This window comes from Pholcus phalangioides, unplaced genomic scaffold (assembly GCF_987345545.1).
Source record: "Pholcus phalangioides strain wild (caught in Gottingen) unplaced genomic scaffold, Ppha-v1.0 ptg000009l_1, whole genome shotgun sequence".
NCBI lineage: Eukaryota > Metazoa > Arthropoda > Arachnida > Araneae > Pholcidae > Pholcus > Pholcus phalangioides.
Genome location: NW_028301602.1, coordinates 7,982,926 through 8,009,802, shown reverse-complemented (window position 1 = coordinate 8,009,802; position 26,877 = coordinate 7,982,926). Strand labels below are relative to the sequence as shown.

General features: G+C 34.6%; 2 protein-coding genes across 2 annotated transcripts; both read left to right on the top strand.

The window, feature by feature from the left end:
• The first annotated feature begins 577 nt into the window (after positions 1–577).
• Positions 578–10,278, top strand: LOC149081692 (cytochrome P450 2J4-like). Its single transcript, XM_089237092.1, has 8 exons — positions 578–940; positions 4,872–4,999; positions 5,132–5,238; positions 6,499–6,800; positions 7,006–7,124; positions 7,226–7,481; positions 8,313–8,500; positions 8,628–10,278. Exons 1-8 carry the CDS (start codon positions 699–701, stop codon positions 8,807–8,809), a joined length of 1,524 nt encoding a protein of 507 aa, XP_089093218.1. The 5' UTR covers positions 578–698; the 3' UTR covers positions 8,810–10,278.
• Positions 10,279–15,737: 5,459 nt separating this feature from the next.
• On the top strand, positions 15,738–26,250 carry LOC149081691 (cytochrome P450 2J4-like). The gene is made up of 8 exons (XM_089237091.1): positions 15,738–16,029; positions 17,616–17,743; positions 17,839–17,945; positions 19,392–19,693; positions 20,950–21,068; positions 21,174–21,429; positions 23,110–23,297; positions 24,290–26,250. Exons 1-8 carry the CDS (start codon positions 15,788–15,790, stop codon positions 24,469–24,471), a joined length of 1,524 nt encoding a protein of 507 aa, XP_089093217.1. The 5' UTR covers positions 15,738–15,787; the 3' UTR covers positions 24,472–26,250.
• The last annotated feature ends 627 nt before the right edge of the window (positions 26,251–26,877 follow it).

The window sequence follows — 26,877 nt, the reverse complement described above, 5'->3', positions numbered from 1 at the left end:
GAGAAAACAATTAACTCCTTGCTTTTACATTGCTATACACGGAATATTATTTTTCAAAGGAGTTTATGACCTTCATTTTATTGGCACGGGGGTCAGTGGACTTTATCTTACTAGCACAAATTTTCCATGGAACACAAAACATTAAGAACCCTTACAGATTTGCCCAAGGTTCACTGAAAGAGAGAAAAAAAAGAAATAAATCACAAGAAATTATTTAAAAACTAAAAATTTTTAGGAATCACCTTTTACTATGTCTATAGTTACTATTTTGGTGATTCTCAAGTGGAGAAGCGAAAGCAGGCGAATTATACACAATCACATTAGGTACATAGGAAATATGAAATAACAATTTATCGTTAAAGTGTCTCAAATTGAACGTAAATGGAGTAATGATAAGTGGATAACACATGTTTATGTCGAGTTATTGTCCTTGAAACACGGCCATTTCAAGCGCGGGTGAAACAACGCCCGTTTTTTTATTGGAATTATAACATAAGTAGAACGTAACAGAAGTATTTAGAGCCTTATTTTTTATAGTTTTATTTCTTTATCTATCCGTAATTTTTTTAGAGTGTAAAGAGGAACATATCAAGGTCGTCAGCCAGGGAGATAAATACTGAAAAGATGAAGAGAATGATATGCTCATTTCGAACTATAGCGTTGAGTAAAAAAAGTGCTTCCATAGATTCAAACGAGACATGTCGATCGCCGAGACCGTGTACGACTTGGTTTTGATCTCAAACAGCGCTGTTATATTCAAAGTAATAGCGGCTGTCATTGCTGTATACGTAATCGGCCGTTTATTGGGATTATGGAAAAAGCCTGGAAATTATCCGCCGGGTCCGATCGGTCTTCCGGTGGTGGGATACTTGCCATTCCTGACTGATAAACCTCACGAGAAGCTTGAAAAACTAAGAAAGAAGTATGGTAACATATACAGGTGAGAGTATTCTTTGCAGTTAAATTTTTAACTTAAATTTCAAGTGTGTCATGGAAATGGTAAAACCCCCTCTGTTTTTATGGTATTTCTTGAATTTTCTAAGCTAGGTGTTATATAACTTTTTTGCCAGCGTTTACTAAACACTGATAAAAACTTATATAATACGTATACCTAGCTTTTGTGTTGTAGTTTTTTAATCATTTTACAAAATTTCGTTGAAATTTCAAAACGTAAAAATTATCTGATTCCACTGAATATTTTTTTGAAAAGTGCCTCGAAATGATGGAGCCGCTCAAATTGGTTGCGGTATTTTGCAAATTTCACCGTTGAGTAACAATTTTTTCCAGTACATTGGGAGGGAAGAAAATAAAATGGTTTTAATTGAGAATCTAAGCAGTTTTCTGTTTTGAACTGAAATCTTGAGTTTTTTAGAGAGAAAATTTGTAACAATAAGGGAAATAAATAGATAACTTATTGAATAAGATGAAAAAAATATGAAAATAATTTATTGAATTGTTTGGCCATTGGAATTGAGTGTCATTTCACGTAATCGCGAGGTCAATAATTGATTTTGTGAATTAGTTTATAGTTATTTGATATTCAAGAGACTATCGCACTAGTAAGAACAAAGATCGTTTTCCTGTGTTGACATCACGTCAGTACAGAGTTGGACAAGAGAAGTTCATTAACAACACTAAAAACGTGTGGGGTTTCCGCTAAAATACTTATCATGGCCTTAGAATATATATATATATATAATGAGCTGGTCCGCATGAATTTTCTCTCTCATGCGGTTCTGTCCTACCTTTTCTCTGATTTCGGAATTCAAATATTTCAGTGAATATTGCAGTTCTAAATGTGGAATTTTGTTTTGGTGGGCTAAGGAGAGACTGGGTAACAATTTTCTAATTGAGTTTTTAGGACAGGGTGTTCATATAAAGAATATATATTTTTTATTTTAATAACTAGACAACCCCTTGCAACATGAATGACGTATCTAAGGTCTACACGTTCTTTATATACTTTTCTAATTGGAAGTAAGCCTCTAGGATCAACGGTTCACCAATAACATGTGGCAAGGTGAATTATGGAATCACAATGTGATAATTTGATCACTTTTGTTTCACCACGGTCATTTTCTGCACACGAGAGCTAATCACACCGGGATCTACAATTTATTGCCGATTCCGAACGGCATGTTTTTTTTTTATACTCATCGAGAGGTCGGTGCGTTAACCCCTCGATGGGGGGGACTCCCTGCGGTAGCAATTTTTTCTGCGGTCATGTCGCCGTTTCTGTGTTGTAGCCCTGTGTCAAGAAAGTTTTCTGACAAGGACGAACCGGGTACCGAACTCGCGACACCTCTAAACATCGTTTGGTATTTTAGGCGAGTATCTTATCAACCTGGGCTACCGCACTCAAATCCCCTTGTGTATATGTTTAAATTGATGCATGTTTCATCACAACCGACTGTAAAATTATATGGTTGATAATTGTTTTTGGATTTTTGAGTAAATAATTAAAGTTTAAATTGCTGAACCCATTGTAGAAGTTTCATAAGTAATTTCAATGAGTACACGTGTTATTTCATTTTATTTACAGTTTATTATCTTCGTATCTTCGTGATATCACGTCATTCACATAGCTGCAATATTGTCAAAAAAGTTTTTGTATCAATGAGTTTTGACATGATAAAGAACAAAGAAATATTTATCGGCCGTTGAAAATGTATTTAGACTTGAGTTGTTTAAGTGGTGCTATCGTTTTCTGACTGGTAATGATAGCGCCATTGACGCGACTCCATCATTTAATCAGTTATTTTCCTTCAGTAAAACGTGTGTTAAATTACTATTTGCGCATGGTGCCGGTTTTTACGAGAAAAAAAAAAGTATTTTCACTGTGGGAAAATAAATTCTGTTATTTCAAGTCAATTGTACGTGGGGCTTTATCATTTCCGGCACACCTCAGTTCGGGGATGCACAATCTCTGGCTTGAGAAATTTGTTCTTAAAAAAAGTTACAATCCATAAAACACATTTTGCACAATAGTTTACGACCCACGAGTGGTGGGTGTCCCGATACACGGCCGCAGACCGAAAAGCACCGTTATGCACCCTCTCCCCAACCGTAGAAAATTAATTCACCTTAGTTGTTAATCACCCGCAGTTAATGCAATTTCAATAAAAGTAGATTTACATTTTCACTGTTTATCTTGCTTCAAAGAACTCGATTTAAGAGAAAATAATAGTTTTTTTAAATTGCTTGTGATTTAATAAGTTTTTAAATTTTAAAGTTTAATAACTCATTTTTGATTTCAATAAAACAGTGATTATCAAACTTTTGCCATCTGCGACTCCCTTGCCGAATTTATGGTTCATCGCAGGCTCCCTCATAAGAGTTTAGCAGATATTTTCACTTATAAAAGAACTACATCAAAGCATAAATAGGCACACAAATCAATATATCTCTATCTCGTCGCAACGCGTCTGAAAAAGGTTGGCCACGCCACTAGGAGCCACGACCTACTGTCATACTTTGAGAAAGACTGCATTAAAATCTGAACTGTCAAAGCGTCAATTTCAATTCACGGAGACGTTGGAAACGGTGTACAGCTACTGGAATAGCTAAAGGTGTATTACTTGTCATAATGGTGTTAATACTATTAGATCGGCGTCTTAATTTAATTGCAATATTTTGAATTCAAAGGCAAAAAACACTAACAAAACAATGAATAATAAATGAATGAAATTTAAATAAAAATTCTTACTGGTATTCTTCGTTTGTACATGTTAATTTCCAAAATATTAGAGCAACATAGGCTGCAATAGACTTGGATAACGTGAACTTAATGCCATCTACTCACTGCCATTAGTTCATAAAAATATTCTTAAAAAACACTTTTGCTTTCTGATTCCAAAATTCTATAATAATCTACCCAGAGAAATCACTGACACTACTGCATTTACTTCCTTTAAAAAACGCCTCAAACTTTACCTACTCGAACTCATTAACATTGAGTCCCATTTCTGATTACATCCTCTAACATTATGCTTAATTAAATCATTTCTTTAAACCACCTCCCATAATCCTGTACAAATTCATGTGTTGGCTCCATATTTATTATGTATATCGTTAACATGATATTCATATTTTTTTTTCTTTTGTGTATTTTGGGTAAATATTAAGTCTATATTAAGAACTCATGTTGATATTATTCATATGTAATTTTTATAGCACCTCCGCCGTTGCATGAGAATATTCTTTATTGTTTATATTGCAATTTTTAACATATTCATTTTTTGTTAATTATACTATTTTTATATGTAACTACTACCTTTTTTAATAATATCACTGTACTTTTTTTTTTAAACCTATTCATTGTAACAACCAGTATGGGACATCTGTCTCCTTGGTTGCCAGTAATATAATATAACATGTATTCACACAAATTTTAAAATAAATTTGAATTGAATTTGAAAAAAATTGAATTGAAGTGGAGGGGGGGTCACGATGATGGTGACTGCGGGGAAGAGCAAAATGATGCTGATATCCATTCATATATGTGAATAATTTAGGAAACCCAATTTTATAGTATGCCTGAAAATAGGGCTATAGTCTTGACCGAAGTTCGCGAGTATACCCGTCGTAAGTGGATTGATAAACGAAAAACGTTAGAAGTAATTTCTCCCCCACCTCCATTTGTTTCAAAACATATTAAAACCACATTACTATGCAGAACATATTCATTTAAGAGGGCATTAATTTATTTCCACAAGACAAAGTTCGATAGGATGGGAGAAAATTGAATCACTTTAATTGTGACAAATGGCTTAGTTAGCAGTTTGTATAAATTAGTCTTATATTGAATGTATTAGTATTGATATTTGAATGACTCATCCATAGTAACGTAACTGTATATTGAACACTTCCAGCTTGAACTTGGGTGGATGTAATGCAGTCGTTCTTTGCGATGTGGATTCTATGAGGGATGCATTCGCTAGAGAAGAATTTCACGGACGACCCGAACAAAATGTATTAGCACCAGGCGTTTTTACAAAAAGTTAGTGTCACTTCTCAAAATTATTCATGAAACCTACATTATTTACATTGAAATTTTGTATGGATAAGTATGATTTTTATTTTTTTTCCCCGCTTCTAAATTTGATTTCATTGAATTCCTCTCATTAATTAGATATTTCTACGAGTAATGGTAAAGACTGGCAGGAACAGAGGAAATTGTTTTTTCACGCTTTAAAAGGAGCTGGAAGAGGAAATGAATTCGTAGAGCAAGTTTGTAAAGTAAGAGAGCGAATGAATACTTAATATAAATCTTCGAATTCCGAGAAAAAAGGGAAAAGACGACTTTATAAAGATAATTTTTTAACAATTCATACCAGAAAAGTTTCGAAATCGTATTTTAGATCACTATTGGTGAAATTGGCGAATATAGTAACCCCACCAAGGAGAGAGAAGAGATATTTTTTCTTCTTCTTCCCACTCATGTCACTCGTGTTCTTTCCAATTTCTGTCGTCTTGAAGTGAAAAATTTATAATTATGGAATAATTATAACTAGTGCAAGCTTAATCTAGTTAAACATATATGTTTTAAAGATCCGTTACTTTACCAAATTTACAGTGCAGAGTATTCGAATTGTAGTTCCATGTACGAAGTGCACAATATTCGAATTGTAGTTCCATGTACGAAGTGCAAAGTATTCGAATAATAGTGCAGTTATATATTTCCCAATCTCCGCATTAAAAAGTCCCTCCTCAGAGAGCAACAGGCCTACAACGATTAATTATTCAATCACTTCACCTTCACTTCACTCATAGTTAGAAAAACTGGTGGAAGATGGCAGCACTACACATAACAGGCATTACACAGAAACAAACTTCACGTCATGTTTCACTACACGTACAAGCACATTCCCGCATGTACCAATTCGTTAGAGGTTCCGCAAAAAAATATGGACGAGGTGCACGTGTGGTTTAGTAGTAGTTATATATTTCCCAATTTGTAGTAGAAAATACGAACGATGGTGAAAGTGTATTTTGGATCACTATTTGCACAATATTGGAGAAATTGGCGGATACAATAATCGTACCAAAAAGAGGAGAAAGTATTTTTTCTTCTTCCCAACCATGACATTCTTGTCTTTTTCAATTTTTGTCGTCTTGAAGTGAAAAATTGAGTACGGGATGCATCACTGCCGGGATTACCTTGTAGTTTCTGCAGTTCTTTGGAATATACAGTAGGCTGAAATATATATATATATATATAGTCAACAATCAGTTTTTACAGAAACATTCAATTCAAATTTCAGTATTGAATTGAAGAATTCTTACTGGTAACGCGTCTATTCGATCTTTTATTGTTTCGACGATTGATGCAATCTATCATTATGTTATACAATTCTATTCATTATATTTATCACAAAACTCATTCGTTATATTTTTTTTTTAAATTTTAAAAGATCACAATACAGTGCTGAAATTGTGGATTTATTTATTGGCATATTCATTGACATTTCTTTTCTTTTCTTTTGATTTTTTTTATAGGACGAACTTCACCGTTTCCTTCGAATAGTAGAAAATACAAAGGGTCAACCTTTCGACACCAAAGAAAGCATTTCGACAGCTGTGTCAAACATTCTCACCTTATTAGCTTTCGGTAAAGCTTACGAAAACCACAGCGAAAGCAGGGTTTTTCTAAACCAGTGCATACAACAGCTTATCGAACACATGTCACAGGTTGCTATACAGAACTTCTTTCCTTGGGTTGGAGAAATACCTTTGATAAACAAGTACCAAGGGTGGGATAAGTACCAAAAATGCATGGCAAAACTCAGGAAGTTCTTCGAGTAAGCACAGAAATTTCTAAATTGCTTTATATCAAAATTTTTTTGGATCAAAAATTGTTTTTTTTTTTTTGAATGCTATGTTTCAATAAATTCTTCTGAAATTACTTCGTTTCGAATCCTAAATCAAGTTCAGAATGATGGTGATGCATGAAGCATAATGATTTAATAGTAGATTTTTCTCATTCCGAGTGATCACTATTATCAGGAACGAAATAGATGAGCACGAGGAGACTCTCGACCCGAACAACATCAGGGACTTCATCGACGCTTGCCTGGTTCAAGAAATGAAAGCAAAGGAGCAAGGGCAGCAAACAAGTCTATCGAGTAAGATCAACTCTGAGATTAGACACAGAAAATTCCATATTTCATGTTGATATTCGTTTCGTCGAATTATAATGTTTTGTTATTCGTGTTCGTCGTTACAGGAAATGTGCTGTGTGGTAATATGCTGACTCTTCTGGGAGCTGGCAGTGAAACTGTCAGAACATCCATGCAGTGGTTGTTCTTTGCATTGGTCAATTACCCGCACGTGCAGAAAAAAGTCCAAAAGGAGATCGACGAAGTTCTTGGACGTGAGAAAGAGCCAACTTGGTCAGACCAAAAAGACATGCCTTACACAATGAGTGTTATCATGGAAGTCCAACGTCTGTTCACCATCGTTCCTATCAACGTTTTTCACTAGTAAGTGTAGACGGACTCGGTACAAGTACAGTCAAACCTCTTTGAAGGATCACACTTGCTAAAAGCAAAAATATGACCCGTAAGCCGAGTGACCCGCTAAACAGAGTATGTCACTATGTCACTCTATTGATACATTTGCACACAGAAAATACCATTTTCGTAATTCACGCGAGTACAGTATATCGATAATTATCAATGGATAACTTCAATTAATCATTATAATTATCAATAAATTATAATTATTAATATTATGCTACACAATCATAGTAAATTATAATTATCAATAAATATCTTGCATTAATCAATTTTGTAATTGACTAATTTGATTTATATTTTTTTAATATTAATCAACACTGCTACCCAAAATCGTGAAATACAATCGACGCCCATTAGAACGATGGGTAGCATAAGCCATAAAAGTTATGTCTAAAAACAAATTCTGTAATTAAAATAAAATGGGCTTAATAAACTATTGATTATTTTATACTGGGTGTCCTGAAAGTTTTGAGAGTGAAAATACAGTGTGTCACAAAAAAATCCAAAATTTTTATACGGTCCTCCTGTCCTCTAACTTCCAATTAGAAAGTTGTTGTCCTGTCTTTTCTGCGTCCAGCAAAAGAGATCCCATGTTTTCAAGTTCAATATACATTGAGATATTCAAATTCAAAAATTGGAGTAAAGTAGAGAAAGGGCAGCATAAATGAGGGAAAGCAGCAGATACTTTTCACGTTATCTGTATTGTATATGTATATATAAAGAACAAAATATCTGTTGTTATCATAGCATGTTTTCATGGGGGGAATTTAATGGCGTTACTGATTTTTATTTCAGTACCGTAGAAGACACGAAATTTGGTGGATACGACATACCCAAAGACACTTGGATCTTCACGAATCTGTGGTCAATTATGAGAGATTCTGCCTATTGGGAGAAACCCGATGAATTTATTCCAGAGAGATTCCTCGATAAAAGTCAAAAAAATATTGCGAGACATAAGAGCTACGTCCCGTTTTCTGTCGGTAAGCTATTCATTACCAATGTAAATCAACAAACTGTATTACCAAACATTTAAACTCAATTCATTATTATATTATTCATTATAATATTAAATTGTTATTATAATTAAACAATATATATCATTTACAGGCAAGCGTGTTTGTCCTGGTGAATCACTATCGTACATTGAAATGTTCCTGTTCGTAACTGCCACATTTCAAAAATATGAGGTTCGACTCCCGGAAGGAAAGCAGCGCATTAACCTCGACCCGGAATTTTTCGTCACTGCTCAACCCGTGAGTCAAGAGGTTTGCTTTGTGGAAAGAAAATGAGCGGCTTTCATATTCGAAATACGATACTAAAATCCCATCTTTCTAGATTTTTTTTGCCAAATAAAATTATACTGCATGAATCCAGGTAGTTATTAAACTGAATGATATAGGCAAGATTTCTATTCAATAGATAACTTTTTAAGAATTGAAATAGAAATAATAAATAAGAAGATTCCCTCAAGAACTCACTAAGGAAGATAATAATTATATTGAAAGAGAGTGAAACTCATCAAGCGGAAATCTGATTCAAATTGTTCACAATCTTATTGATGTTACATGATGATAAGTATTCAAGTGTTACCCGTAATGTAAAAAAAAACAAAAAAAAAACCACTATTCAGTGTGCAAATACAGCTTGTCAGGGCTCAAAAAAGAAATAGATATATGGGTGCAATTGCTCACGAAATTTTGTTCGAATTTTGCATCCAAATTCCATTCTTATGGAGTGAAGAGCTCTGTGCACTAATATTTTGTTCATGAATGTTACGCTGCCATTCGTTAAGTTTATTTGGTTTCGCTTTTCTGCCTTTATAAGTGCCCTGTATTTATTCTAATTGAACTACTATAGTAAGTCGGTGTACTGTATCTCTTGGTCTATTCTCCGCGGTATTTAGCTTCAGATACATAATTCTAGAGGCTTGCGGCGTTTACACTCATACAGCGTGTGAAGTGATTTTTGTTTCAAAAGGGCTATCTTCAAGAGATTGACTATAAAGATCACTTTATAATACCCAAATTTGACTTAGATGTCTTAAAGTACAATTGGTACTGAGTATTTAGTAAGCATTTTTAAAACAAATATTTGTTTGTGAAATGCTAATAAACAGTATTTAAATGAAAACTAATTTTTTATTCTGAGAAAATTGGCGGTAGATACACCGATATGGTGCTTGTGCTTACGTACAAGCTCACAAAACATTTTAATATTTTTTTTGGCGGTTATTATGAGAAATGCGATACTAATTCTCAGCTATTACAGTCAAAACGCATTATAATGGACAGAAAATTTTGTTCACTATAACTGACTTAAAAAGAAAGCGTCCAATAAAGAACAAGATTTTCCTTCGTTATATCCCTAAGTTCGCTATAGCCGGGTCTAACTATCACATCAGTTATGATTGATCATTTGTTCATATCATGCTTAAAATTTTCAAGTGGTAGCTCATACTATGTATGGGTATTATTGCTTTATTACAACGTTCATGCATTAATGCTGTAACACGCTATCATTTGAGAAACTTTTCTTCAGTCACATGATTAAAATTTTAAATAATATTGATTTTTTTTGTCCGAAATTTATTCTAAAAGGGTATTTAGTGATTTTTAGCAATCGAGAAATATTTAGTTGGTAATGCAAAAAAGTTATTATAACATGTTATGACGAGATAGATTTTTTTTATCCTGCATTTGGATGCTCATTATTGTTAATAATTCTTTTCTTGACCATTTAATAAAGTATATTTTCAATCAAATACAAGTCTTAAGAATTGTTGAATGAACTTTTTTGTTGTTGAATATCCTTCAAAAACTACATAAAAAAGAAATAGTTACCACATGGGCGGTTTTTTATGGAAAATAAAGTGTTTTTGTTCATATGTTTACTGTTATAGAATGATTAAAATGCCCATATTTCAAAATACTATGAATTCAATCTACCATGCACACTAGAGTATCCGTGTTTAGTGAAAGTCTGATCACTTTAAGACACAATTGATCCACGTTAAGACGAAGTAGAAGATGCATCTAAAATACATCATAGGAGAGACCACTGTTCCTACTGACAAAATTCACATTTTAATTCTCAGCCGCTGGGAAACATATTTTCACCTAGTAAAACGCGCAGGTCCTGTTTCAAAACTTTGTGAACAAAGACATATTTTTTAAATATAAAACAAAAATCTAAAAATCTATAATTTGAATATTGAATTTTTAAAAATTTATAATATTGGGAGAAGAAATTTTTGGTTTTAGGTACAACAAACTTGATGTACCTACGAACATAATATCAAAAGCATAGTTTTATACTATTTTATTACAAGATTCATCGAAAGACTGGTTATTTGAGGAGATGATTACAAGGAAGAAAATTCATCTCTGCCCCCCCCCCGTGGACTCGAACCCCGGTCCCCCATTTGTCGGACGCATGTCCAACTAAGTTATGGAAACAGATTGAACCTTTCAACCTTGGAGCGTATATATATATGTTGAAAGGCTCCGTACATGGACGGTGGCAGCAATCAGCTAATAGCTCGTGAATGAACATGGGCCACCATGTATATAGTGGTCCGTCCATGTACGGAGCCTTTCAACATATATATACGCTTCAAGGTTGAAATATTCTATATGTTTCCATAGCTTAATTAGTAGGGCACTCGTCCGGCAAACGCGAGACCGGAGTTCGAGTCCCCGTGGGAGAAGAGATGAATTATCTTGTACTTATCTCCACAAATAACCAATCTTTCGATGAATCTCGTATTAACAAGTGGAGAAGGATATTTCTATATATATGTGATATTTTATGAGCTTTTTGCTATGCTTTCTTCCGCCATTTCTCGTCCATTCATAATTAATCATAACCTGAGGATTCTCAATGACAAAATCACTTCATCGGAATCGTCGAAGAACTAAGGAACATTTTTTTCCAACCGACTGATTTATTTTTCGTTGTTCCTGTCTTTTGAGTGACTCTTTTAAGCTATTATATCCGAAAAGACTCGTTCAGTGTGGCTTGTTTTTCGGTGCCCGAAGGTACAGTGTAAGCTATTTTGTTTTCTAAAGGTAGATAGCCACAGGTAGGTTAAGATTTCGATGATTTTAAAGTCAAAAATAAATCAACCGAACCTTGATAGTAAACTGCGACTATGACAAATAATCATAATAATAATTTAAAAAAATAGAGATGGGGGGGGGGAAACAAAGATGAGGTGAATTTTTTTTGCTTTGATCTTCAAAAAAGAGTAAAAATATCTTACTTACTTTGAATCTTCCACGAGCTAGTTTCCGTGGACCAACTGCATATCACTAGTTTACATCCACTAAGAACCACCATCCTACATTCGCACCTGTTTTCGAATTTTAAAATGAAATGTCCGCAGCCCTAAAAAAAATGTCCTAAGGCATAGCGGTCGTCCCCTATTAAGTGATATCATAGCGATTTGATTATGACCTACGTGGAGAATATTTAATTCGTATTAAGCGAGTTCGTCTTAACAAGGTTCACCTGTGATTAACACCCGATGATTAATACCTTTACCTTCAAATATATGGTTAAATTTTTTCTCTTCAAAAACTTATATAAGGCCGGAATTAAACTATAAAAGTTGCTAAAAGTTCTTTTACAGAACTTTAAAAAAAAAACAACAAAGCAAACAATAAGTGTATTGGCTACATTCGCCCGAACGTAACTGATAAGTTTATTAGTTGAATTTTAAAGTTTTATAAAAGAGCATTTATACAACTTTTATAGTGTAATCCCGGCCTAAGCCAACACTCCCAATACAGGAATGGGTCTTCGAATAAAATTACTTGGCTTGTACACGAATATATACGGCATTATTTTTATTAAAAATATTAGCGTTATATATGTGCCATATATTTTGCATTCTTTCTTGGACAAAATTGTAAAAGAAATTAATAATTCAACCTCTTGAGGACCAAGAAGTGAAATGAAAAAAATAAATAAAATAATGTGTATAGTAAATATCTTTGGTAGTTAGTTCCAACTTCAAATGACTGGTCACTTGAAAAACGGCAATGAAAAGATGGTTCCGTTGTCAAACATTTTGACTGGGAAAAACTTTATTATTGAAATTATTAAACAGCGAAACTGTTTTATTTTCTTAGTCTCACAATGACAATTACTTTTCTTCACGAAACTTTTGCAGTTTGAATTTTGTTTACGTTTTCGCTATTTGCGAACCACATCCTCAACCATTGTTAATAATTGCTGATACTTCAGAACAAAATATCTCCATGATATTGCTTTTAAAGTATGGAGTTTTCGCGAATGACTTTTCGGAGCACACTATACATTGCATAAATAAGTTTATTTTTTCATTTCTTTTCATGTACACTTCTAAAAAATTATGACAGTTTCGAAACCGCACATCATTTGAAAAGAAAAAAAAAATGGAAAAGTATGTGTCTAAAAGTTTTTTCTAAGACAACGTTTTCAGGAGTTTCTCAGTAAAAAAAAATATTTTGCAGCATACATTTTTTATTGTTCATCAGATAATTTATAATTAGCAACACATGCATTACAGATGATAAGAATGGTTGATTCGCAACAATAGAAAAGTAGAAACACACTGCGTTGTAACTTTATACGGTTTTTGCGGACGTGAAATAGTCCTATTCGGTTCATTCGGCTCAATAAACCTGCTGCAATGAAAACCCAGCTGAAGATTTCATCACTGATGCATGAAATTTGCTTCTGCGGATCATACGCCACTGCAGATTCTATTTCGAGGAGCGAATGCGAGCAGCTCCCCCATTTGAAAAATTCTCTCCGCAAAGAGCAGGCAGACCTTCAACGTGATACTTACATAAAATAAAAAAGAAATTCTAGAATTCACCATCTTTACTTCAAAATATGGAACACAGTTGGCAGCATGAGCAAGACCACGAAACAAGCACAACTGATTTCAGAATTACGTTAGGGCCATGCATATACAGTCAAACCTCGTTAGTACGTCACCCGGTTAACACGTCACTCCGCTGAACGGGTCACTTTTCGGAAGTCCCAATTGCCCTCAGACAGGAATTGCCACAGCTATGGCTTACTCCGTTTAACGAGTCGCTCAGCTTACTAAGTCATATTTTTGCTCTCCCAATAGTGACTCATTAACGAGGTTTGACTGTACATACAGTCACGTAGTGCGTTCCGACATGTATCGATCCGTTAGAAATTCCGCAGAGTTCTCGTGTACAAGTACATGTGCGGTAAGTAGTAGTATTAGACTATACGTTGCTATTCCTCCTTTCCCCCTTAATGTAGTGAAATTTGCATCTGCGAATTATACATAGGAAATTGAATGCATTCCCGACCCAGCCCTAAGGCCATACGGGACAGGAAATTACGGTATACACAATATGTTATGTATGATATTAATATGGGCTACTGTTTGACCAATAGTACGAGAAAGATGCACGCAGAGTGGTAAAACCATGAACCCCAAATGGGGGGGGGGGGAAGCTCTGTACGTGAACAATACCTTTATTTTCACTTCTACATCATAAATGCACGTTAGAGAGGGCTCCGCGAAGAATCCTTAAATGAAAGGGGGGGGGACTTCTGAGGATCTTAGCACGGGGGGGCACTACGCCTGGATGTGGGGGCACATAGGTAAAACTCCAGACCATTTACTACTACTATTTAACCGTATATGCACGTCGTATACATTCCTCTGAGGAATTCCTAACTAATTGGCACATGCCGGAATGCATGTTTAGAGTGCATATATGCTGACGTTGTTCGTTCCCAAACAAGTTTATTACAAATCCACAGAATTTCAAACCTCTCTGATTAAATTTCTCCCCCAATAGCACTTTTCATGAAATTGCGGGGGAAATATGAAATATAATTCAATACACGTTTAACTAATCTTGGATTGAACTTGAATCGAGCTACGATAACCGGCTAACATGTTTACGAATAAGGAAACCAGCTGTTGTCCTTGAGACGGTCATTTCAAATGTGTATTCTGTGATAACGCATGAATCTTTTTATGCCGATTCCCTTCACTCACTAAATATAATTACAAAATAGGGGCTAAATAGGGTGCACTTAACCCTTTAAGCGATTTTTAAAATTTTCCTGATCTGCTTTATAACTGCCACATTTCAAATTGTCACGTATTTTAAGTGTATGCCATGTATTCAAGTGTATGCTACAAATTTTCATAATATTCACATGGGTTCAAATGACAAATTTGATCCGTATAATGTAATTTAGTGATCCATCGAACTGTTCGGACATTTTACTGATCCTTGGGTTCAGAAATCTTGAGGAAACGCTGTCCTAGGTATTCTAGGAGATCATATTTTCTTTCTGCATGTATGAAACACAGTAATGAGCTCTACACATGTCATAAGAGGATGTCGACAAACCCGACTGGATTGTGAAAAATGGTGTAAAATAAAAATATCACAGATTCTCATCTTCCTGTGAATTCCTACATTCAGATATGAAGTTGTTCATTTCACCGTTTGACCAGTTTTTTTTACAGTGCTTATTTGGTGCTTTAAAAAACTTGTGGTAGATGGCCCAGGTTGGTAGAGGTGGGGTATACGTTTTGGATTCTTTTGTGAATAATGGGAAAGAAGAAGGAGGAAAAGAGCTCTCTCGTCAGAGGTGGGAACCGAAAAACCATTGGAATAGCAGGAGAAAAATTCACTTTTTATCGAAAATTATGAAATATGCCTTAAAATTTTGAAAATATACTCCATCATATAAAAATAGGGAAATGCGCAAAAGAAAAAAGAATGCAAAGACATAGAAATCCGAGCCTTAATTTATTATACATTTATTATTCTCATTATATTTATATTATTATAAATATAAAGAAATTTTCTTTTCCTTCTTATTCTGCTTTTCATAATGTAGTATATAAGGGGTTAATATGTTCTTCGATGAAATTTCTTCGCTTCACGTTTCACGAAATTACGTGGGAAATATGAAATGTTTTATAATTTTTAACGCTTAACTTATCTTGAATTCAGCGCAAATCAAGCCACGATAAGGGGCTAGGATATTTACGCGGAAAGAAATGAGCTACTGTCCTTGGGACGGCCATTTCAAACGACACGTGTACTTTATCCGAACTGTAATGTAACATGAAAGTATCTTAAGTGTCAAAACGAACATATCAAATACGTCAGTCAATATGAGATAAGTAATCAAGGTAATCACAACCTAATTTTGAATGAAAGAGAACTCTTCCTGTATGAAAAGTGCTTCTGCGTGGATTCAAACGAAACATGGCGATCGCCGAGACTGTGTACGAGTCAGTTTTGATCTTAAACAGTGCTGTTATATTCAAAGTAATAGCAGCTGTCGTTGCTATATACGTACTCGGACGTTTATTGGGATTATGGAAGAAGCCCGGAAAATATCCTCCGGGACCGATCGGTCTTCCGGTGGTAGGATACTTGCCATTCCTACTTGATAAACCTCACGAGAAGCTTGAAAAACTAAGACAGAAGTATGGTAACATATACAGGTGGGAGATTTCGTTGCAGTCTATACTGTTAAATTTAAAGTGCATCATGAAATGATAAAACCACCTGTGTATTTTTCTTGAATTTTTGTGTTCTAGATGTTACATAAGTTTTTGTCAGCGTTTCCTAAACGTTGATAAAAATTTATGTAACGCGCATTCCTAGCTTTTGTGTTGTTTATTTTTTTTCTCTGCTCATTTTAGAAAATTTCATTGAAATTTCAAAGAGTGAAATATTATCTGATTTCATTGAATATATATTTCTTCAAGGGCCTCAAAATGATAGAGCCACTCAAATTTGTTGTAAAATTATGCCAATTTCACCGCGTTTGCACGTTGAGTAAAGCATCTACCACCAGATTAGAAGGGAAGGAAATAAAATGGTTTTTTTTTTTTTTAAATTTCGCAACTATAAACAGTTTTCGGTTTCGAACTAAAATCCCAAGTTTTTCAGAGAGAAAATTTGCAACTACTAGCTTTACGTGATTAATTGGTTCCACAAAATCATCATATATGACGAAATCGAGTAAAGCGAGTAGAATTCAACATGGATAAGATAGGGACAGGTGTTTCCTTCAGAAGAATAAGGAAAAAAAAAAACCTCAACTTCCAGCAGTAAAACAAATTTTCTTTGAATAAATAAATTATTCAAAATTATAAATAAACCACGTGAATTTAGGCTACGTGAATAAATTTAATTAATATTTTTCACTTTGTCTCTCCACTACTTCTGATCGATTCCAGTGAATGTGGATGTTTTTTCTTTCTTGAAGAATCCTTCCTTTCTTGAGGAGGTTGACTGATAACTTTTTAGTTTAAAGCAGTCGAGATTCAACCGACGAGTCTGCCTTTCTTCATCCCTTTATAAAAAATTTAGGAGCAGAGAATTCTCTGAATATCCCTCGCACAAATATGAGAATTATAGATTCATTAGGATCATTTTTTTCGATTAAAATTCTGATGGCATTATCAATGTATTATCAAAAGATTTTCATTAGTAAGATCTGGTGAGATGGATTTTGAGTGTTTCTTCCATATATGTCAAATCTACATCAACGTTGGATTCGAAACGGATTTTGTCATTTTTATTATGTCATACCTCTAATGTGCACAAGCCAATTTTCAGGAGTAAAATCAAACTACCCACCAATTTTTAAAATAAAATTTTCAAACTAGTGTGAAGCGAGGGATAACTGTATATGATACAAGACCATAGACGGTTCACATTACAAGTACAATAAAATTCTAACAAACATTCACATTCTAACTACATTCTAACAAACACAAAACTACGTGTGCGGTATCGATGGTATCGAAAAATACATGCTGATATCGCAAAGCTGGATTAACCATTCGAGTTATGCAAACGGTGATAGTTCTCTCTCATTACTGTAGTAGAAATTGTGTTTTTTAATAATTAATTTAGGTTTTTCTTTCTATATGAAACTAATACAGCTGATTCGATTTCATTTGATATTTTTTACACACGAGTTTGGAATGAGTTTGTATCAAACTTGTTAGCCTTTTTGAAGTTTGAATAATGCTGATTTATTCGTACATACACGTAACTGTATATAAAATATTTCTAGCTTGAACTTGGGTGGACGTTATACAGTCGTACTTTCGGATGTGGATTCTATGAGGGATGCGTTCGCTAGAGATGAATTTAGTGGACGACCTGAACGGACTGTTTTAGCACCGGGCGTTTTTACAAAAAGTTAGAGTCACTTCCAAAGTTATTCCCGAATACTTTATACGTGAATTATTGATTTTTCTATGAATTTAATTTCGTTCAATCCATTCATGAATTAGATTTATCAACTTTCAACGGCAAAGACTGGCAGGAGCAGAGGAAGTTGTATTTTCACGCATTAAAAGGAGCTGGAAGAGGAAATGAATACGTAGAGCAAGTTTGTAACGTAAGAACGAATGAATATTTGATCTAATCTTGAAATTTTGAGGGGAGAGGGAAAAATGCAGAGTTTTTATTTTCTGAAGATAACGTTTTAACAACAATTTATAGAGGATGGAAAATTATCCACACTTTAGTTTGGTTCATATCCACTATAAAACGGATATTTTCCACTACAGAAACAGATATTTTCCACTTTGAGAATACTAAATCCATTGGAGTTTACGCAACGATTTATTATTCTTATAATTAATCGTCAATTAATTAATTAATTAATGATTAATTATTTTTTATAATAATATAGACATACAGTTTTTCTTTCAAATTTTGAAAAAAAAAATGATTACCTCATCGTGACCGCGACATGATTTGTTTCTTGTGTGAATCATCACTATGGTGAAAGCTATTCGCGGTCCTACGGGGGGGGGGGGGCTTTCACCGTACCCCGTCTCGCTACGTTTGCATTTGCAAGACGACTCCTGATCCCCCCCATGTATCGGATGGTACGTATACGTCTCAAAGAACAACGCAAAGGAATTCATATTAGAACGTGATAATATACGATCAGATAATTATTATTGAATTATGATTTATTAATTAAAGAGTGTCAGGAACTGATTTGTACATGATGGTTAATTGATTCATTAAAAACGGGCTTTTACTATTCGGAGTAAATCAATTAGTTATAGTGGTAAATTAATTCATCAGTTATCGAATAATTATAAATAGAGCATGCATAATTTGGTTGTAGTTAAATATATGTTTTAAACATCCGCTAGTTTATCAAATTTATAATGCGAAGTATTCAAATTATAGTTCCTCGTACGAAATGCAAAGTATTCGAGTAATGGTGCAGTTATATATTTCCCAATTTGTGGTAGAAAATACGAACGATGGTGAAAGTGTATTTCAGATCATTACTGGCTCCATATTGGCAGAACTTGCTGCTACAGTAACCCTACCAAGAAGAGGAGAGAGGAATTTTTCTTCTTTCCATACAACACTTTCTTGCTCTTTTCCATTTCTGTCGTCTTGTGATGTATTGGATACCGCATATTTATTTCACTGTCAGGAAAATATTATATTTTCTGCAGTTCTTTGGAATGCACAGTAGGTTGAAATATTATGCAACTTATCAGGGTTCGGGTAAATGTTCCATTTTTAATTTAATGATGATTGCAGGATGTTCAGGAACGGATTATAATATTTAATAAGAGATTTTTGTGTGATCGATAAAGCCTTCTTCGATCTTTCGAGATAAATTCAATCTTTTATATTTGTATAAGTGATGCCGAATTCCCTATGGTACGTTGTCTATTACGAAACCAATGCATTTCATTTGTCACTAAAATTCTGAAGATTAAAAATTTAGTTCCGAAATTGTTGATTTATATATAATATTATGAACGTATTATTATAATAGAATTTTTTTTAACTCTTGAATTTTTTGTAGGACGAAGTTCGCCGTTTCCTTCGAATAATAGAGAATACAAAGGGTCAGCCTTTTGACACCAAGGAAAGTCTCTCGACAGGTGTTTCAAATATTCTCACGCTATTGGCTTTCGGAAAAGCTTACGAAAACGGCAGCGAAAGCAGGGTTTTTCTGAACCAGTGCATACAAGAGATGATCGAACGCACGGCACAGATTACTGTACAGAACTTTTTCCGTTGGGTCGGAGATATGCCTTTGATAAACAAGTATCAAGGGTGGGACAAGTACCAAAAATTGATGAGAGAACTCAGAAAATTCTTCGAGTAAGTACAAGAAAAGACCGGTTATTTTTAAGTATTTCAAACATAATTTCTATTTCCATGCCCCACTGCGTGTCTTAATTAATGCTTCCAAAATTTCTCGAAATTCACGAAATTATTTTTCATCACTGTAAATTAACCCTCTATGGTGCAACCCCACAAAAACGGATTAAAAATTTTTTTTTTGGAAAAGTTGGATGTAAACAGGGGGTGTTAGCTTCATAACTTTAATTGAAGCAATACATCAGCAGAGCAATTTAATTAATTTTAGTAGATTTTTTCATTGGCAGAAATGGTTAATTGCAGTTAAAATATACAGTTGTGTTGATTTTTTAATGTTATTTAGGTACAAAAAAAATTTTACTTAGCAAATTTGTGGTGGCCGCTGTGGTGGTCGAGTGGTTATAGTGCCGGACTCGTGATGCGAGGATCCGGGTTCGAACCCCACAGTGGTGGTCGGCTGAAGTTGGTTTTCTGTGGTTCCCAACTTCAAGGCGCAAATGCGAGCCGATCTCCCCGTTAAAAAGTCTCGCCACAGAGAGCAACAGTCCTGCAACGGTAAATCATTCAACCATAACACTTCACTCAGTTAGAAAAACTGGGGGCAGATGACAGCACTACACATAACAAGCATTACACAGAAAACAAACTTTACGTCAGGTTGCACTACACGTACACGCACATTCCCGCATGTACCGGTTCGTTGGGGGGTTCCGCGGCGGGGGGGGGGTGTTGCATGTGTGGTGTAGCAGTAGCAGGTAGGACCTCCAAAAAATGGCTCGGGGATCCATGATGTCCTTAAGTCAGCCACCTCGTTGGGCAATTTGCCTGTTGTGGCGTCGTATTTGTATTTGTATAAATTTGAGTGGTTTTTTGCTTGGAATTCTATTTTCAAACCCCAAATATTGTGAAATTTCATAAATCTCTGAACGTGTAAAATTTCAGTAGCTCTCAAAAAATGGCAGCTACACATAAGTACAATACTTATGTGTAGCCGAAATTTGTACTGCAATGCCATTTAAAAGATATAATTTCTAAAATGATAACAAAAATAGAAAAGAAATAGGAAAAATGTTTTTTTCACCATGTAAATTCACACTATCCATATTTAAATATACACGGGACTATAGAGGGTCAAGCTTATAGGATGATGCATGAAGAATTATGACTTAAAGAAGAAAATGATTGATATTTCTGATTCGTGTATGATTATTTAATAAATAGAATAATCATCAGGAATGATTATTTCGTTGAATCAGGCGAGAAATAGACGAACACGAGAGGACTCTCGACCCGAACAATGTCAGGGACTTCATAGATGCTTGCTTGGTTCAAGAGATGAAGGCGAAGGAACAAGGACAGCGAACAAGTCTATCTAGTAAGATTATTCAATGGATTTTATTCAATGACATTATTCTTTGTTGAGTCTGTTAATAGCTCGTTCTGTTCCCATTTAGGTTAAAGAAACTTTTTTTTCCCTCAGGGAATGTACTTTGTGGTAACATGATGACACAACTGGGAGCCGGCAGCGAAACTGTCAGAACATCCCTGCAGTGGTTGTTCTTCGCATTGGTCAATTACCCAGGTGTCCAGGAAAAAGTGCGAAAAGAGATAGATGAAGTGCTTGGACGTGAGAAAGAGCCGGCTTGGTCAGACCAAAAAGACATGCCTTACACAATGAGTGTCATCATGGAAGTCCAACGCCTGTTCACCATCGTTCCTGTCAACATTTTTCACTAGTAAGTGTAGACGGAATTGGTGACATTGCATCGTGCTGAACCATGCAATGTCAAGAAACAAATTTGATAAAAAATTTTGACGTTATACACGAGGCACATAATCTCCGTCTTACAGGTCAGATGTGTCCCGCCAAGAGGTTTCATCCGGCCCGCGAAAGATGTGCCGGTAGAAAAGTATCAGTAATGCAGGGCACAGTATCCCGTATTTTTCCTATATAAAAATACGGGAAAATCAGAATCTACACGGGACATCACCAATTATAGTCAAAAAATTATCAAAGGTGGAAAAGTTGCCAATTATATACTTGTTGTGCAAAAGAGCAGCCAAAACGTTTTTACAGCTGAAAAAGACGTCAAATGCAGTTGAAGGTGCCAGCTATCACTTGAACTGCTGAAAAATCGCCAACGGTGGGCTACTGATAGTCACAATGTATCCACTAAACCACCCCACCCCCCCGTATGTCTATGATAAAAGTGTGAGATATATTTCCAGTATTTCATGCATTTTCGTATTTTCTTTATATATATCTGTATGCCATAAGGCGTACACATAATTTATATATATATACATATATATATAAATTATACATTCCCAAATTATATATATAAATTATTATGATGGTATGAGTGTGAATATAGATATTCATCGCACATGTTTGTCGTGCAATCCACTGCGATTATCAGTAAGTGATCCATTCCCCGTCATTGGCGTTTTTAAAGTGATTGCATCAATAATTGGCAACTGTTCTCATATTTGGCATCATTTTTATCGACTGTTGGCGATTTCCTATTTTTGGGATCCCGATTTTCCATATATTTCCCTGGGAATATGGTGGACCAAAATATGAATGTACTGTATTTTCAAAAGTCGGGACGGACAAAATTACAGGAATGTCCCATGAAACACAAGAATAAATATTACGCAGATTTCAAGCATAAGTTGCCATAAGGCGTACATGCTCAACCCATAGCCCTCGGAGTAATATGTTGCTGCCCGTGACCCCAAACCTTAATGTTGTGAAAATGAACTAAGCGGCACATTTATTGATTACGTAAGTGACCCCCCCCCGATGCAGTAGTTCTACATCACTCACGTGGCACTTGGTACTTTTCCAGATCACTTGACCCGTGACATATTTACAGATGACTTGACAGTGACCTGTGACAGTTTCAGATCACTTTAGCGGCTCGCAACACATTTACAGATCACTTAAAAGACCCGCGGCATATTTACAGATCACTTAAAAGACCCGCGGCATATTTACAGACCACTTTGGCAGCCCCCCTGCACAGTTCCAGATCATTTACGTGACCCGCAGCACATTCTCACTCAAGTGGCTGTCGAGTATTTAAGTGGCCCGTGACACGTTTTCAAACCAATGAAGTGGCTCGCACTCTCCTAAAGGTCGAGCACTCTTGCCGCAAACGGGTGCTCTTTGTTCGATGATAAGTACATGCTTACGACTCGAGAAAGAAGGTTGAAGACTTCTGCTCTTATCTAATAATTTTTGGCCCGCAGAAATACCACATATTTGGCCCTCGGATTGAAAAAGTTGCGTGCACCCAACGTTATAACCTATGTGTGTGATACGTTCTTCTTTATGACGTTGTTACGTTTATCTCTTCGCTTTTATTGCCGTTTACATGACGAAATTTACTGACTTTACTGATTTTTTTCAGTACGTTGGAAGACACAAAAATTGGTGGATTCGACATACCCAAAGATACTTGGATCCTCACGAATCTGTGGTCAGTAATGCAGGATCCTGCTCATTGGGAGAAACCGAATGAATTCATTCCAGAGAGATTCCTGGACAAGAGCCAAAAGAATATCGTGAGACACAAGAGCTACGTCCCGTTTTCCGTCGGTAAGCTATTCAATATGAATGCAAATCAGCCCGATATTGGGCAACTTTGCATTTTATATTCATAATAATTACAGCTCGGATTATATGCGATAAAAAAAGTAGCAAAATATACACTAAAAGTTATGATAAATCTTCATTTGAAAAGTGCTGAGATATGACGTGAGATAAAAAAATTCTGCGAAAAACCAGAACAAGTCCATCCAATAATACTAAAGTATGGGACTAGTAATATGATGAATATACGTAAAAATAAAGAAATATGCATTTAAAAGAGCTGAGAAATGAAAAAATTGTTAGAATATGCATTTATAAATGACGAAATATGTCTTCAAAATTAAGAGAAATGTGCATAAAATATAAATATGCATTTAAAAATGCTGAAGTTTCCCTAAAGAGGGAAAATGTGCATAAAAAAAGAAAAAAAAGAAAACATCGTGCATTTAAAAGCGCAGTAATATGACCTAAAACTGAAAAATATTTACAAAAACAAAAACATGCATAAAAGGAAAATTTTCACAAAAATGAAAATAAATAGGCACAAAAATAAAAAAAAAAGACATGCATATTAAAAAGCACTGTTTAATTTGCATATAGAAATGCTTTTAGAAAAATATACACTAAAACATACTATCTAAACTGAAAATTTGCGCAAAAAATGAAGAAAACGCATTTAGAAGTGCGAAAATATGCATTTAATAAAATCCCGAAAAATATTTCCTCAATGGTGAAATATTTCATTCAAAAAATTAAATATATTTCATTAAATTTGAAGAAAAAAAAATATATATAAAGGTAATTTTTTGAAAGCATTAGTAAAATTCGATTAATATAAAAAATGCTAAAAATGCATATACACATCTTCTAAAATTTCCGTGGTATAATACAGTTATTATAAAAAGTGCTAAAAAATATTTGCAATTGCATATGCACTGATGCATTTGTATGTTATCCTGGCTCTCTAATAACAACTAAACTATACATATAATTTACAGGCAAGCGTAATTGTCCCGGTGAACAACTATCGTACATCGAAATGTTCCTGTTTGTAGCGGCAACATTTCAAAAATATGAGGTTCGACTCCCGGAAGGGAAGCAGCGCATCAACCTCGAAGCGGAATTCTTCGTCACCGCTCAACCCGTGAGTCAAGAGGTTTGCTTTGTGGAAAGACACTGATCGGCTTTCGTTTCCTCATTTATGTGTTAAAAATCATCCTCCCGATTTTGGATTTTGTTTTCAAATGAAATTACCGTATGAATCCATGTAGTTGTTCTGAAATTGAATAGCAATGGCGAGATTTCATAAGATGCAGTTAAGGAATAAAAAGCATACAGGGTGACTCACGCGAGTACGTATTCATTACTATTTTACCTTAGAATAACGAGTGCTGTTATTTCTGAAGGGGCCAAACACATATCAATATTTAATTTGGTGGTATTTAGTTTACACTAATTATTACATTATCCAGGAGGACTAGACCTAGGAGGATTATCCTCCTTCCGGCCAGGAAACTTCAAGACCCTCCTCACACAGGGATACGGATACTCAAGTTGCCTGGTACCAGAAGGCTCGGTATAGAAGCGACTCAACACGTATATTCCCATTGTGCGGTTTGAAAAAAAAGTCAAACCTCGTTCACACTACAAAACGTAAAACCCACGTATTATATATAATCTGACAAGTTATTGCTTTCAAATTTGAAAGTTAGATGGCAGCACTTTTTCAAAGCATGATATGCACACATTCTGAAAAAAACAATTTTATTCACTATTAGGTACACATAGCATTTTCCGGTATGTAACAACGCATTGGAGATTCAGAAGTAGTGAAACCCCGTTATAATTACCTTCAAAGAACAAAAAAAAAATGCATTTCACTGCTATTCTAAATATGTTGTTCACCATGTTCGCCAAAAGCAGCGGGGTTATATTTTATAAGTGATAACCCATACTATGTATGTTGATTATCGCTTTATTGCAATATTCATGAACTGCTGCTGACACATGTCGTCATTTAAGAATTATTTTTTAAAATCTCATTAAAAAAGTTTCAACTATGACCGAACAACCAATTTAGTTTTTATTCTGAAATTTCATTTAAAAGAGCATTCAGTGATTTTGAGCTTGAAATATATTTAATGTGTGATTTATGTACAGGATGTCCTGTAAGTGCTAATGCGGCTTTTATCTCATCAACCGTCTGTCGTAAAGGAATGAATTCCAAATTAAAATAATGCTCAAAAGGCGTTCAAAAATTACCCTGTACGTTTACAGAGGGAGAATACAGTGTGCCACAAAATGGAAAATTTAATTTTTTTTATACGGCCCCTTTCTCCTCTAACTTGAAATTTGAAAGTTGCTGCCCTGTATCTCCCGAGGAAACAGAAAAAATTCCATATTTCTAAGTGCAATATTCCCTAAGATAGTTGAATTCAAAAATTGGAGTAAAGATGGGAAATAACAGCAAAAACATTAACGCACAACGCTCCTTTCCCTTATTTACACTGTCCTTTTCCAAGTTTTCCTCAATTTTTGAATCCGAGAGAATTTCTTTGTGAATATTGCACTTAGTAACTTGGAAGTTTTTTGTTGGCCTCCCCAGACACAGGGCAACAACTTTCTGAATGATAATTAAGAAAATTAAGATTATGATTTAATCAAAAATTAAGATTTTTTTATTTAGTTACTCAATGCGTTTTCACTCTCGAAAATACTGGTACAAGGTAATTTTTGAATACCTTTTCAGCATTTTTTAAACTAAAACTCTGCGAAGGGCGGTTGATGAAATAAAGGCCGCATTAGCACCTACAGGACACCCTGTATAAACACAATTCATTATATTATACTACTTACACGATGAATATTTTTTTCGGACTTCGATGCTCTGTATTATTATCATTATTATTTTCTTGTCTTGATTATGCAACAAGTATATTTTCAACCAATAAAAAGTCTGAAAAATTATAGGAAAAATTATTTGTTGTTTAACATACTGACACACACACAAGCGGTTCTTCAACCGCTAAACATTTCAATTCGAACAGCCACTACATAATTAAAACATTATAACGTTTTTATATTGGTTTTAATTTCTGTTTTAACCGTCAGTAAGTGTCGGCGAATTATTTTCCCCCTTCATTTGTTTTGCCCGTCTGCAAATAATTTTTTCTGTTTGTTTACTTCCATAGTAATGTTTTCTTAATTTATAATGCAAACATATTATAATTATGTTTTTTGTTAATTATAATATGTTTTTAAATTTAATAGTGTTTAAAAATAGAAAAATGTGTTTTTTTGGCAAATTTTTGCTGGAACTAAACCCCTTGAATAGCCTGGCTCCGAACTAAGCCGACTCCGATTATCTCACGAAATCGTGGTTTATATCAAGTTTAATAATTTAAGTGCCCTAAATTTTCAGATTATTTCATAGAAATTCATGTACCAAATGACTAATGATACGTTGAGGATGTATGATTTCGAAGACATTATTGTGAAACCCATTCAGTGAAGTCAACCTCTCTTTCACCGTAATAATAAAAGTATGATATTCAAACCCCTCTTTTACGGACGAATTTTTTTTTTA